General features: G+C 43.0%; 1 protein-coding gene across 4 annotated transcripts in view; it reads right to left on the reverse strand.

The window, feature by feature from the left end:
• Positions 1-361: 361 nt before the first annotated feature.
• Positions 362-13,152, reverse strand: part of LOC124221226 (zinc finger protein castor homolog 1) — a 75,397-nt gene continuing 62,606 nt past the window's right edge. For 3 of the 4 annotated variants that reach the window (XM_046630988.2, XM_069136972.1, XM_046630991.1), the window contains 5 exons: positions 7,778-8,356; positions 6,069-7,691; positions 5,226-5,324; positions 3,375-4,832; positions 362-3,206 (listed from right to left, as the gene is read on the reverse strand). In XM_046630988.2, coding sequence (XP_046486944.1) covers positions 3,181-3,206; positions 3,375-4,832; positions 5,226-5,324; positions 6,069-7,691; positions 7,778-8,356 — 3,785 coding nt within the window. In that variant the 3' untranslated portion in view covers positions 362-3,180. The remainder of the gene's footprint in view (positions 3,207-3,374; positions 4,833-5,225; positions 5,325-6,068; positions 7,692-7,777; positions 8,357-13,152) is intronic. The other variant, XM_046630989.2, reaches the window with a different exon arrangement.

A 13,152-nucleotide genomic window follows, 5' to 3' on the forward strand; every position in this document is an offset into this window, starting at 1 on the left:
GTCGATAAAACTCATTTTTATCCTGCCTTTACGCGTACTCGAACTTCCATAAACTCGAAATTCCACATTGATGTGTCAAAATCTTATTACGGACAATACGTGTGGTTGGCAAAGTTGATTTTACAGGGATATCGAATCGAGCGACCACAGTGAATAATTGATTTCTTTTGCTATAAATATTTTTAATTTTTACTTTTTGAAAGCAAAATCACAGCTACATAAGATGTGTGGTTCAATAATAGGTTTAGAGAATATTATCAATTATTATTAATAATAATAATATAATAATAAAATAATAATAATAAAATTAAAATAATAATAGTAATAATAATAGATAATAGATAATAATAGACAATATTAATAAGGGATAAAATTATATAATGATTCTCTCTTATACATCCATACGGTAAATATTATAATATTAATGATCTTACATTGTATTCTGAATAAACCTAGAGTACATTGTAATTCACTTGATTTCAAATCTAAGGTAGTCGTAAGTGTCGTAGATACAAATGGGCGTATCATAGGCATCGATTCACGTTACGTTCAAAAATCGATTCAATTTTCCTGACAATTGCATCGTATTTATGAATGAATTTGTTCGTTTTTGTTACTTAAGTTGAAATACAATATTAATTAACGGTGTATTTATACATGTGTTTATTGTATCACCTATATACTCATATGTGTATGCATACATACATATATATGTATATATATATATGTATAATATATATCTCATGCATACATCTACACGCTAAATAAATATGTTACAGGGATTTCTCTCTCTCTAAAAAGTATATTTATTTCGTTATTATTATTATTATTGTTATTATTATCATCATTATTATTATTATTATTTGTGGTATGGCACTCGTATGGCTGCTAGCCTAGCCCTCTGTGATTACGACTTCCATTTTTAAGCACGGATCCGATGCCAGTTAACATGTTCTTTTTTGTTTTTATTATTATTATTATTATTATTATTATTATTATTATTATTGTTGTTGTTGTTGTTGTTGTTGTTGTTGTTATTATTATTATAATTATTATCATCATCATCATCATGTTTCTCTTTTTTCCTCTCCCCCGTTTTCTTCGCGATTACTGGTTATATATATTCGTATAAGTTACTACTATCGCAATTGTTGCGTGAAAATTGTAAGCCAAGGGCTAGGATGGATGACTATCAGTGTGTACTTCCTATGGAATGCTACTATTAATATAATTAGACTATTATTTTCACGTTTATTCTATTTGTAATTTTCACATTTATTTTTTTTTTCACCTTCGTTTGACGGTTCTCTATTAAACGATACGACGATCAAACACCCGATAATTGCTTACTTCAGAACTTTTTTAATTTATATTGTTCATTACAATTGTGTGAATTCCGCTCAACAGGACGGACAAGAGAAACAGATAAATTTTTCAACAGCATTACGTAGTTTCATTTTATTCATTAAGTTGTAATGATAGGAAATAGTCAGTGAAAAATCTGAGAAATAGGACAAATTTTACATAACACCTACGTTGTCGGTTTTAAAACAGATTTGGTGTGTCACGTGTTTCATTTCCTTATTCGTTTCACAATTTGTTTTTGTTTTCTTCACTTTTTCTTGTCGTGTAAGGCACTAAATTCAGATTATTTGTCTCAAGTTGCCAGAAGTTCGTTTTCATCTCTGTATGTATGTTTCTCGGTGCTAAGGCACGGTTCTAACTGTGTTACCACCCTAAAGGCACCCTAACGTGAGTCAGAAAGATATATGTATGTATTCAGTTGTATACACATATCTAGCTTTATATATCTAAAAAATATCTGCGATACATGTAAAACTGTGTCTGTCTCCCTAATTAGTTCACTTCAAATACATAAATACATAGCTCCGACCGTTTGCAAAAACAAAAAGGCAGAAAAATAAAGACTGAAACTATAAAACACTATATATTCACCAAGTCTTGTTCACACGTCGCAATCGCTTTTCGAAAACGGTAATTGAAAAAAAAAAAATTTTTGTTTGTAATAATAATCGCCGTGCCTACAATTGTGATACAATATTACGATATAATTATAATTCTGTGGTATACATACAACATGCAACTTTCAAATACATCAACTACACACTAGAATGTACAGAATATTGTTTCGCTTGAGCATGATCCTATAGAAACAACGCAAGAAACCTACAGTGTATATCAATGATTTTATTTAAATATATTAGAAAATTTATTTTTCATCTCTGATCAACACAGTATATGAAATTGATTTAGATTTCAGAGTATACCTTTCTTGTTATATACTGTATCGCAAAATTAAAAAAAAAAAATAATAATAATTTTCCATTTTGCCATGTATATCGCGTTTCGTATTCTCACCTCCTCAATATTATTCATATTCATTTCGTCTGGCAGTCTTTATTTAATTTTCTGAATACTGTTCGTAATACAATAATATTTTTATTACCTCGTGGATTTTTTAATCCATGAAATAAATCTAGTACGATAATATATAAATGATCATAAGTCAGTATTAGTTCATCTATTATGATATACATATTTCGTATTATCTACGATTTAAAATAAATACGGCTGTCTTTTGTTTCCTTGTCTTTTTGTATAAATCCGGACCGACTTATTCGACTGTTCATACTTCACCTTGGGCATCGTAAGGTCTGTCCGGTGATCTCCATCGTCTCCAATCAATTGTCATTTCCTCGATCGAAGAATATTCAATTCGACTTGTTTGTTTTTGATCAAGTAATTTGATTCAGTGTATGTTACGCCTCATCCTTCGATGATAATTCTATTCACTATTTTACTAACTATACACTACGAGTCTAAAACCGTATAGTACGACACTTCCATGTAAATATCTCTACAACGTTACACATTATTATACTTATTAAATATTAAAGTTTGTCTTTTTTTCATGCTAAAGCTATATCGCGTCAATGATAATCTTATTGTCTTAAAAAATTTTTACCCCGGAAGGTCATATTATATTATATATTTATAACGTTTATTTTCGCTCTTCAATATCTTGATCCTCCTTCGTCCATCGTCACGTCTGTTAGTGTATGATGTTTTGTTTTTTTTGTTTGTTTCTTACACCATTCGATAGTCCATACTTCTGACATCGACCAGCGCAGCAACGCCGATGCAGATGCTTGGTCGTCGTCACCCCTCGTCCAAGCATTCGCCGTCTGTGGGGGCGAATATTCGTAAGTCTTTTAAGAGCCTCTATACACGGTATGCTTCATACACGGATATACCCTTAGGGATATATACATGTATTCGACAGAACACATAAGGTTGAATTCGATCGATTTATATCAGCCGTTCAACGGATTTATTCAAATCGCTATACTAGCCATCCATGTGCCGGTACTTGTGCGCTGACATCTGTGCAAGTCCCAAGACCGCATACTGGCACTGCAGGCAATGGTAATGGGTCTGCTTTCCGGAGTGTTGACACTGTACAGCGCCGCAAGGTTGACTGGGTGTGAATTTCTGGAAACCAGCTGCGGCAATACTATCTAACTTAGCATGCTGTCTCCGATGAGCAACAACCTTGTTTGTGTCCGTGCAGACAAAGTCACACTTCAAGCAGTGAAAGTGCGACGCCTTGTTCTGCATCGATCCCAAAGAAGAGGTGTAGGCGCACTGGGGCCTACCGCAAGGTACGTTTGCTCTGTACTGCTGAAAGTCACCTCCCATCAAAGTGTCAAGACGTTCGTGCCGCGCGGTGTGCTGGACAAACCTCGTCTTGTCACAAAAGGAGTAACCGCAGTCTTGGCGCATACAGTGGAAGTGGGTCTGGTGTTCGCGGTATCCACAGTGCTGATAACGACAGTCCTCGTTAAATCTGAACCTCACGTAACCCTCCGGTACGGGCTCGTCCTTCAGCATCCTCATCGAATGATGTAACCTTTGTTTCTTCGCTTCCGGTGAATTACTATCAGGGGGAGACAAGGACCTCTTACCACCAAGGTTCAGGTTCGCCGCCAGCGACGCTAATGGGTTCTCGTCTCTGGAAGGCGGTAAAAAGTTCCCCGGGGGCAGACCCGGGGCGAACATAAGTCCCGGAGTACCGGCGTACATCCCGCCATGCTGAAGGAAGGGTGGCAACGCTTGGTTCATAAGTGCGAACTGCTGGTTCATCGCGGCCATGACCGCTGGACTAGGAAAGTGGAATCCGTGGCTAAGGTCAATCTCAAAGCCCTGAGAAATCGACGGCTGCTGAAGGGACTGCGTCTGATTCATCAACTGTGATTGCGCCTGGCCGTTTTCGTTATGCATCATTTCTTCTTCGCGATTGCTCTCCGCTGGTTCACGTTTAACGCTGGTTCCGCTCGCCGCCGCCAACTGATCTATCCTCTGGTTCATATTGCCACCGTCTCCTGACTTCGTCATGCTGCACTCCTTGGCCGACTGCTGACTCATTGTCAGATTTTGCTGGATCTGCCTCTGCATGTTTTGAAAGTTTTGTACGTTCTGAGCAATCTGGGCATTTTGCGCCATAAATTCGTGCTTCTGCACCGAAAACTGGGTGAGGTAATCGTGCTGTTGTTGATTCAGAATCGCGTCTCTCTGAAGTTGCGAGTTTTGGCCGCTACTTCCCACTTCATGTTGCTGTTGGCTTAAGATTGCCCCAGTCGAGTGTTTTGCGATGTGGGCCACCAGTCTGTCCAATTCCGAGAATGCTTGGTTACACGCGTTGCAGTGATAATGGTTTTTACGCTTCAGCTTACAAAATGGCCGGCTACAACTCTGCTCTGGTCCGTAAAGAGTGTGGGGTGAAGAACTGGTAGATGGAATTGCTTGGGGTTCTGTAAACAAGAGAAGAAATGGATATTACTGGGGTGTAGCTCTGTCGAGGATGACAAGAAGGCAGAAGTTGGACACTGGCAGCTGCAATCACCACTTTGAGGTGTTTTTCTGTTGGTACATTTAGTTATTTCTGACCGAATGACAAATGCATGAATCGTTGATCAATATAAATCGTCAAGGTGGCGAGATCAGCTGTATTTCTGTACCTACATAGGCACATACGGTAATTATGCAAAAGAAGAAGACAAAGACAGAGATAAATATATATATATATATATATATGTATATATATATATATATGTGTAGAAGGAGCAAAAAACACAGTATCTACTATTGATTGTAATGGAAACGTAGGTATACGGAGTTCTAAATGCAAAACGTCAGACACGAACCTTGATGACCGGAAGCTCGCATGGATAGCATGGCGCCCGGATGTGCCGTTTCGATCGGCGGTCCGCTGACCGGATAATAGGTGCCTGCCGCCCTCACCACTAGCAACAATCAACCAAACAACCAACACTTCAAATACCGCCCACTATAATACAACCACCACATGATATATGAGAAAGTAAAACGATAACAATTAAGCCCATTATACATTGTGTGCGATGGAATGTCGAAAAAGTGAGGTAGATGGAGGGTGCAAAAAAACGAGGAATGACCAAATTCGGTATTTGGTAGAGGCCTTTCGATGATGAGCAATGAAAAATGAAGTGGGAAAAATGATTTTCGTTCACGAACTGGCGAGATCAGGCGTAGGCTGTTACCAAGAGACAAAATGATTCAGCAATGATATGGGTATGCGCAATGATAAATGGCTTGTGATAGTTTGCAGATGTGGGTTATTAAGATATTGAGTCTATTGGTAAGAGACGAGCGGAAAAAGGATTTGTGATATTACGTTTCCTAGGTTTTCCTATTTCCCACTCCATACCTTTATTCCTCGGCATCGTATAATGGGCTTCATTAAAAATACTGGCATCTAAACCAGTGATCTGGTGTAGTAGGTATGCATAAGTAGTTGATAACGGTGCTATATGTCGTGCAATAGATGATGTACATGCTTTCTGATTTCGTGTGTATAATTGGTGAAGAAAAAGAAAAAAAATACATGTCTTCATTGAGCCACTACTAAAATTGAAAATACAACTATACATATCGAGAAAAAAAACGTGTCTAATTCATCAGAGCATAATAAACTATACCCTATATTCTCAAAAAGAGATTTCACTCACCCGTAGTCTTGCTCGAGTCAGGACTTGGTATCTCTCTCTCTTTGTCGTCAGCTGTGATGATGGTCCTGCTAGTTTCCTCGACGAAATTTTCTTCCGGCTTGTCAATTAGTTCGGCAGGATTTTTCACCTGAATTCGCGGTTTAATATCTTGGCTAATCTCGCTAATTTCCGGTTCGTTCGTACCCCCGCTACCCTGGCTTGAGGAATTACTGTGTTGTTTCTCGTGCAAAGCCATAGCCGAGTACCGTACGAAAGAATATCCGCAATTCGGTCTGGTGCAGTGAAAATGACGATTAACCCGGTTGCTGTGACAGCCGTTGAGCTTACAGTCTATCATCTTGTCGAAGAATGAAAACCCCGGCAAAATGTCAACATTATCGTGAAAGTCCTTGCTGTGCATAAGGAGCTGGTCAGGACGGTCCGTCGAAAAATGACAACGAGGCTGGGAGCAGTGATGATGCCTCGTTGCTCTGAGGGCGCAGACAGCCTCGGGACAGCACTCCGCGTTGTACGTTGAGAATCCTTCGGGTTCGCCGAGGCTGTTCGAGGGAGATACGCTGCCCTCGCGTTCCTCGGTCGGGGTGTTCGGGGTTGACGACGGAGTCGGCTTTGGTAGTTTGAAGCTCGTGAAAATCGCCTGAGGTGAGTCGTGAGTTTGGGTAGCCGGGTCGCCGCCGGACCATATTTCGATGACACGGTTCTTCGGCGGCCTGCCCCTTTTTCGCCTGAACATCGCGTCGATGTTGGTCAGGTGGGTCAACGTGACGTCGGAGGATAGAGGGTGAGACGAGGAGGAAAGGTTCAGTTGTCTGCTGTACTCGTGTATCTTGTAGTGCTGCAGCCTCCGGAAGGGTTTGTCGGTGGCGAGAATCACCTCGCGGCAATTGTCCCAGTTGCAGTGGTAGTGCTTCTCCTTGTCTATGTAGGGACAGCCCTCCTCGCAACCGCCCTCCTCGAAGTACGCGTCGGTTATCCTCTCCTGAGTCTCGTGCTCCCTGAGGTGCTCCCTGACCTCCCTCGGGTCCCGCAGCGTCGCCCCGCAGCGGTCAAGGCCGCAGTGGTGATGATCCCGCCCCAGCTGACAAGGGCAGTCCGCGGTGGCCGGTGCCAGGTACGCTAGCTCGACGGGAGTTAGCTGCTGCTGCTGCTCGCCGGAGTAGCTCGGCATCGTGGTGACGGTCGAGTTCCCCGTAGGCGGACCGGAAGCTGAAGAAGTCAGGTCCATGGCGAGGTCGCTCGCACTCTGGAAGGAGTCATCCAAGGAGAAGTAAGACGGCGAGCCTCTCCCCTCGTTAGAACTTTCCCCGTTCAAACTGAGCGCGAGACTCTGACTTCCGAGATCTTCCGGAGCCCAAGAACTCGGAGGTCGGATCCCGGTGCTTCCCGCCTGCTTGTACTTCCGGTAGGCCAATTCCGAGTCGTGTCTCTCGTGCTTACGCTTGTGGGAAAACAGCTGACCGGACGAGTGGAGGACGTAGCTGCAGTGCGGTCTGATGCAGTGGATGTGGTTGCAGACCCTGGAGAAGCGACACTGGTCGAACGGGCAGGCTTCCGACTTCATGAACTTTTTGAACCCGTCGCGGGACAGTTGCTCATCCTTGATGTGGTACGATTTGTGTTTCTCTGAAAAGAACAATCAGCGAAATAAACATCGCACCTTAAATTACCTATGTCGAAGGCACGTGGTTTTTTGTAACATTGACTCTTACCCATGTCGGCCTTGTTCTTAAACGTGAATCGACAGCCGGGTCGGCGACAGTGGAAATGAGTTGTGCGCTGACCGGCGAAGGGACAATACTCCGTGCCACAGCTTTCGGTGGCTCTGAAGCGTTGAAAACCTTCCTGGATGATAGCAGAGTCTTTCCGGTGATAATTGGCGTGCATCTGAACGTCCGAGGTTGATATGTAAACCTTGTCACAGTTCTCGTGGATGCAGTGGTAGTGGGTTTGCTTTCTGTTGTGTGGACAGGCACGGCCAGGGTGTCTTTCCGAGCAGTCGTCCGTTGGCGAATACCTCATAAACCCGTGCTGCAAGGATTCGTCCCTCTTTTTGTGCCACTTGAAGTGCCTTATCATTTCCTCCTTCTTCACAAACACCCTGCCACTGCAGTCGAGACAATGGAAATGTTCTCTGCAACCCAACTCCTTGCAATAAGAGTTACCGCATTCTTGGCCGGACGTATACCGACGGACGTATCGCGAGTAATCGATTATTGGCTGAGGAACTGGAGATTTCGTGCTGCCGATCAAGGGGTCCGCCACCGGGGACATGCTTTGCCTCAACAGTGCTGAAACAAGGCGCAGACGAACATATTTCAGGAGGTGTATACAAATTTCAAAATACATGGACAAACTACGCGGTTGAAAGTTTAAAGTTTCATCATAATTTTGTGGAACGAAAATGTACGAAAAAATCTGTCTAAAAATATATTTTCACGCTTTATTCTGTACACAGAATAGAAGATTGTCAAAGAAAAAAACCTCATTTTTCAAGTTAACCGAAACGTGTTAATTATTTTCTGAAGTAACGCTACCCTAATCGTCACATCCAAAAATTTCCAGTCGATTTTGGATTTCAGTATTTTCTGAAACCAGTGAATGTTCGCAGGTTATTTCGAGCCAGTCAAGATATCTGTGATCTTTGAACTAATTAATGCCCTCCACTCCTCACCAAGAACAATGGAATGTTTACCAATAGTCGTGTTTATGTGGAATGCAAAAGGTGTTATACGGATGTGATTACCTGACCTTGAATATAAAAACGTGAATTGTTAAAAACAAGACGAGTATATTTTATACGAATACGGCAACTTTTAAGTGTTTTTTTCTGAAACTATAACTTTCTTATCTAATCGAACATGGAAGCATGAACTCATAAAACCAGAATTTAGAAGGCATCCGAGTATAACTATTATCTTCTGTGTATAACTTTTGAACAGATAAATCTAATGACAATACAAGAAAAAACTTCGTTACAATCAGACTTTAATATTTAAAAATCCATAAATGGAATGCTTCTTTACCCAGGCAGATCATCGTGATTCACTCGGTATGCGGATGGCTTACGGTTGGAAAGAATCGCTATTTTTGAATCACTGTCTTTGTCGTTGAGCGAAGTTGTAGGCCAAGGTATGAAGAAGAAAAAACAAATGAGGCCAAGCTTTTCACGTGGCAACGGACCCAGTTTCGACGCTAATTTGAATCTCACAGTTGGAAAATGTAGAGTAAATTTAGCTGGCTACCTAGTTAAATAGAATCCACTTATTATTAATTGTGCCTTCATTATGTATCGCCAAAGTATACCATAGTTTCAAAGAACTTTTTGCATGGTAGGTCACCCGGGTTCGGGGATTCCCTCACACTTTTGTGTTTCTGCAAGTTTTTATAGCAGGGATATTTGAATTTGAGAGATGGCTACGTTATCGACACTGAATGCGCGAAGGTAATAGGCACATTACCATCAACAGATACATACAAACGAGTATCGGTGAGTCGCTTACGCGGCCAATAAGGTAGGGGTTGTTTGATCGACCGCAGGGAGCACGATTTTGTCGGTAAGTAGCTTGCAGCAGATCCAAATAGGGACAAAAAGGCGAGCGCACAACGCGCGCGACTACCTCCGGAAGATGCCAGTACCTACCGCTTGCATGGCTCGACAATGCAGCGATACACATCGGAGGGGACAATTTCCGATACACATATCAAGAGTTATGAGCGGAGGGGACCCCGTTCGTCGACCCACGCCTCCAAGACACCGGGGCAGCGGGCTTGTTCCGTACATATCGAGGGCCCCGAAACTGGTTGTTAGGGCACCGCGAAATAAATGGAATAAGAGCGAGAGCGATGCGAAGCCAGAGTAAGAGCGGCGAGAATGCAGGCAGGAAAAATGGAAGAAAACGAATATGAGTCGAAGGTAATTGTAGGAACAGAGCAAAAAAGTGTATCGCACATATGGGCGCTGGTACTTGAAATGAAAACCATTGCGATCCGTCCGTCCGTGAAAACGATCCTCGCGAATCGTTTCAGAGCAATTTCGCGACTCGGCTCAGCTGAGCAGTTGGACTGCAGTTTGAACGAATTTTCGAATCGGTGGGTAATTCGACGGTTCGTTTTATGGTATGAACGTACCGCTCGAAACGGCATTTGATCGGTTTAGAGCAAGCGGTCTCATGACTGTACGACAGTCATTTCTGCACGCTGGTTCCGCCGTTGTACAAGTGCGCGTAAAAAGAGTTTCAAGTATACCTACCTACCTTATACCTTCGGTGAAAGAATTTCGCGATAAAACACGCGGGTCGACATTGAAACAAATGCCGGTCGCTTTCCGGCTAACAAGCTGTTTTTCTACCAATTTAGCCCCCTCCGGTTCCCGGGGTCTCCGCAAAACGCGATTAAAACGTCGCTTGACGCGGGTTCGATCCGTAAAAGGGTTTTAAAAATAGTGCAAAAGATAAAGAGAATGAAAAAAAGTAGGGATGATGAAAAAGTTGCCCGCGTGCGGAGGAAAAAAGGGAAAGAACAAGAAGAAGGGCTATCGCGTTCTGGGTCTCCGGCTAAGTACCCGCCGAGGTACAGGAACGCCGGACAATCTGAATCAACCGAGTTCTCAACACGGACGCATCCGCATGTATCCACACCCCTTTCCGTTATAACAAATGAACCCCGATACGTCGCCTTGCGCGGTAAGAATTTCTCGTTTATGCGGAATCGCGGGCTGCACCGCACGCAGGCGGACCCGTGTCGAAGTATCTGCAAGGAACTGCAGCAACAGCCGCGAACGGTCGCGAACTCGATTCCAGGAATTATTTGGCGCAGTTTGAATGCGTTCAGAAACGAGTTTAAAAATTGTCGAATATTTCTTCAGCTGCGGCGTCGTCCTGCCGGTCCTTCGTTCGTTTGCGCACAGCGCGCTGCGTACACGCGTGAGTATATCACGTGTATGCGAGATACATATATCCCCGCACATATGGGAGAGACTCCGATGTTCACTCGTGTTCGGTCCGCCGGTATAGATATAAGAGCGAGGCACGTCGCTCCGTTCAAAGCCTCGGAGAGAAAGAGAGAGAGTGAGAGAGAGAGAGAGAGAGACGCGGAGCGCTGCATTATTGCGGAGCATTACTTTTCTCCGGCAGACGCATGGGACCTCCAAATATGCGAAGGGGGAATCATACTTATACACGTGCGTACTTGCAGCAAAGGTGTATGCGTAACGCACCGACCGAATCGGATCACAGTTTCTTCCTTTTTCACAATTTTCGCCATTCCCCGATGCACCTTATAGGTGTATGTTGAGATATACCTGCAGCTTCGCGTTTTCTACGCTTATAATCTCTCTTATGACCCAAAAAAATTTCGCCCATATTTCACCCGAAGATTCATGTTCGCACAGTCCGTGTGTACATGTTCCGATTTCAAATATCCCCGGTATATTATAGATGCCTATACATATCTGTATCACCTTTGCGAAAGTATATACGAAACACGAACGACGTCTGCGCTCGAGTCACGATTTATCAAATATCTAGATTCACGTGTTACACCAGCTACGCCAACTTTCTCTATGCTCACATGGTCATTAATAATAATATCGACGCAATTGATCGTAGAAATATCACAAATTCAAAAAGAATTGTATCATTTACGCCTTCCGTACAAACCAACCAAGCATCGTAAGTCGCTTAGCTGGCAAACTGCTATTCTTAAAAATTGTTAGAAGAATTTAGTTTCAAACTAAGAAGTTTCCTTACATATCGAAGTTAATAATAAACAGAAATAAAGGGGGAAAAAAAAACAGGGAAGTACGAATGATTAGTCAATCAATTGACCGAAATGCGTGTTTTCTTCTTCAAAGATCATAACGCGTAACTGACTCGCGGAGTGATTTAAATCGATCGAGAAGAACAAAGAGCGTTCGAATTACCGTTCGCGATTCCCGCCTCACGGCCTGCGGGCGCAAGTTTCAATTATTGTTCTTGAATGGCGAGAGAAGCGCGAAAAGGGCCGGGCGTGCTGCAACACCTGCGCATGTGATCACCGCCAGTGTTCGTATTGTGAAGTAAACGGCGAATGTGGGTGCGATACGCCGAGCTCGTGGTGTTGAAGTACGTCGAGTCGCCTTGAGGCGGTGCAGGGTGCATCGGGGAGTGGGTTATGCCCTCGTGCACCTAATGCTGATACCACCCACGTGCGACGAGACTTAATTTTAAATAAGAATACGAAAAACGTGATGCGGCTTAAAGGGCAAATCTTAAAAATATGAGAAACCTCGGGTCCCGTGATCCCCTCCGTGTCGCCTCTCCGCCCCCCCCCCCCTTCTCCTCTCCTCTTCCTCTTCCAGTTGTCCGCCCCACCCGCGCCCCTGCAGCAGCAGCAAGCAGCAAGCAGCAGCAGCAGCACGGCTACGTGCCTCTTTCAACGAAACCCCTTTTATTCTAGGTTCTTAAAACTCGCGCAGCCGGGCGAAGGGGTTTAAAATTTTGAAAAAGCTGCTCTGAAAAGGCCCGTATTTCAAACGGGGTCTCTCTTTTTTATCATTTAATCCGTGGGCCCCCGGCTGAATAACCCTTTATAAAAAGTTCCTTACACCGCGAGCCGTACGTGTGGTGCTCTACATATGTATAAAATCGACCCTGAGCATATAATGTATTTTAAGAACGTATATTTTCGATATAATATAATGTGTACTGCGCGTATGTATAATACATATATGCCCCTGTACATAATCCGCGGCCCCGGGGCCAAGAGGGGCCTTTCAGTCTCAACGAGGACCCAAATACCGAAAAATCCCAACGGACTTTTTTTAATGATGCTTGTCACAATATTGTTTTCCGTACGGTGTACTCCCGTCGATGCCGATGCTTGTTCCCAGCGATTTAATCGTTCCACACCGCACCTTTGCCAAATTCTTCGAAGCGTGCATATCAGGGATCTTAGTGAAAAGAAAAAGGAACGAATTTTCGGTAATGATTTACAAGAACTCGCTAGTCGTCCTCAATAAAAAATATGATAATAAAATTAGCCCATTGGACAACATTTGTTTCAGCGCGACGTAATATATGATTCTGAGTGATATATGGTAATGGTT

This window comes from Neodiprion pinetum, chromosome 6 (assembly GCF_021155775.2).
Source record: "Neodiprion pinetum isolate iyNeoPine1 chromosome 6, iyNeoPine1.2, whole genome shotgun sequence".
NCBI lineage: Eukaryota > Metazoa > Arthropoda > Insecta > Hymenoptera > Diprionidae > Neodiprion > Neodiprion pinetum.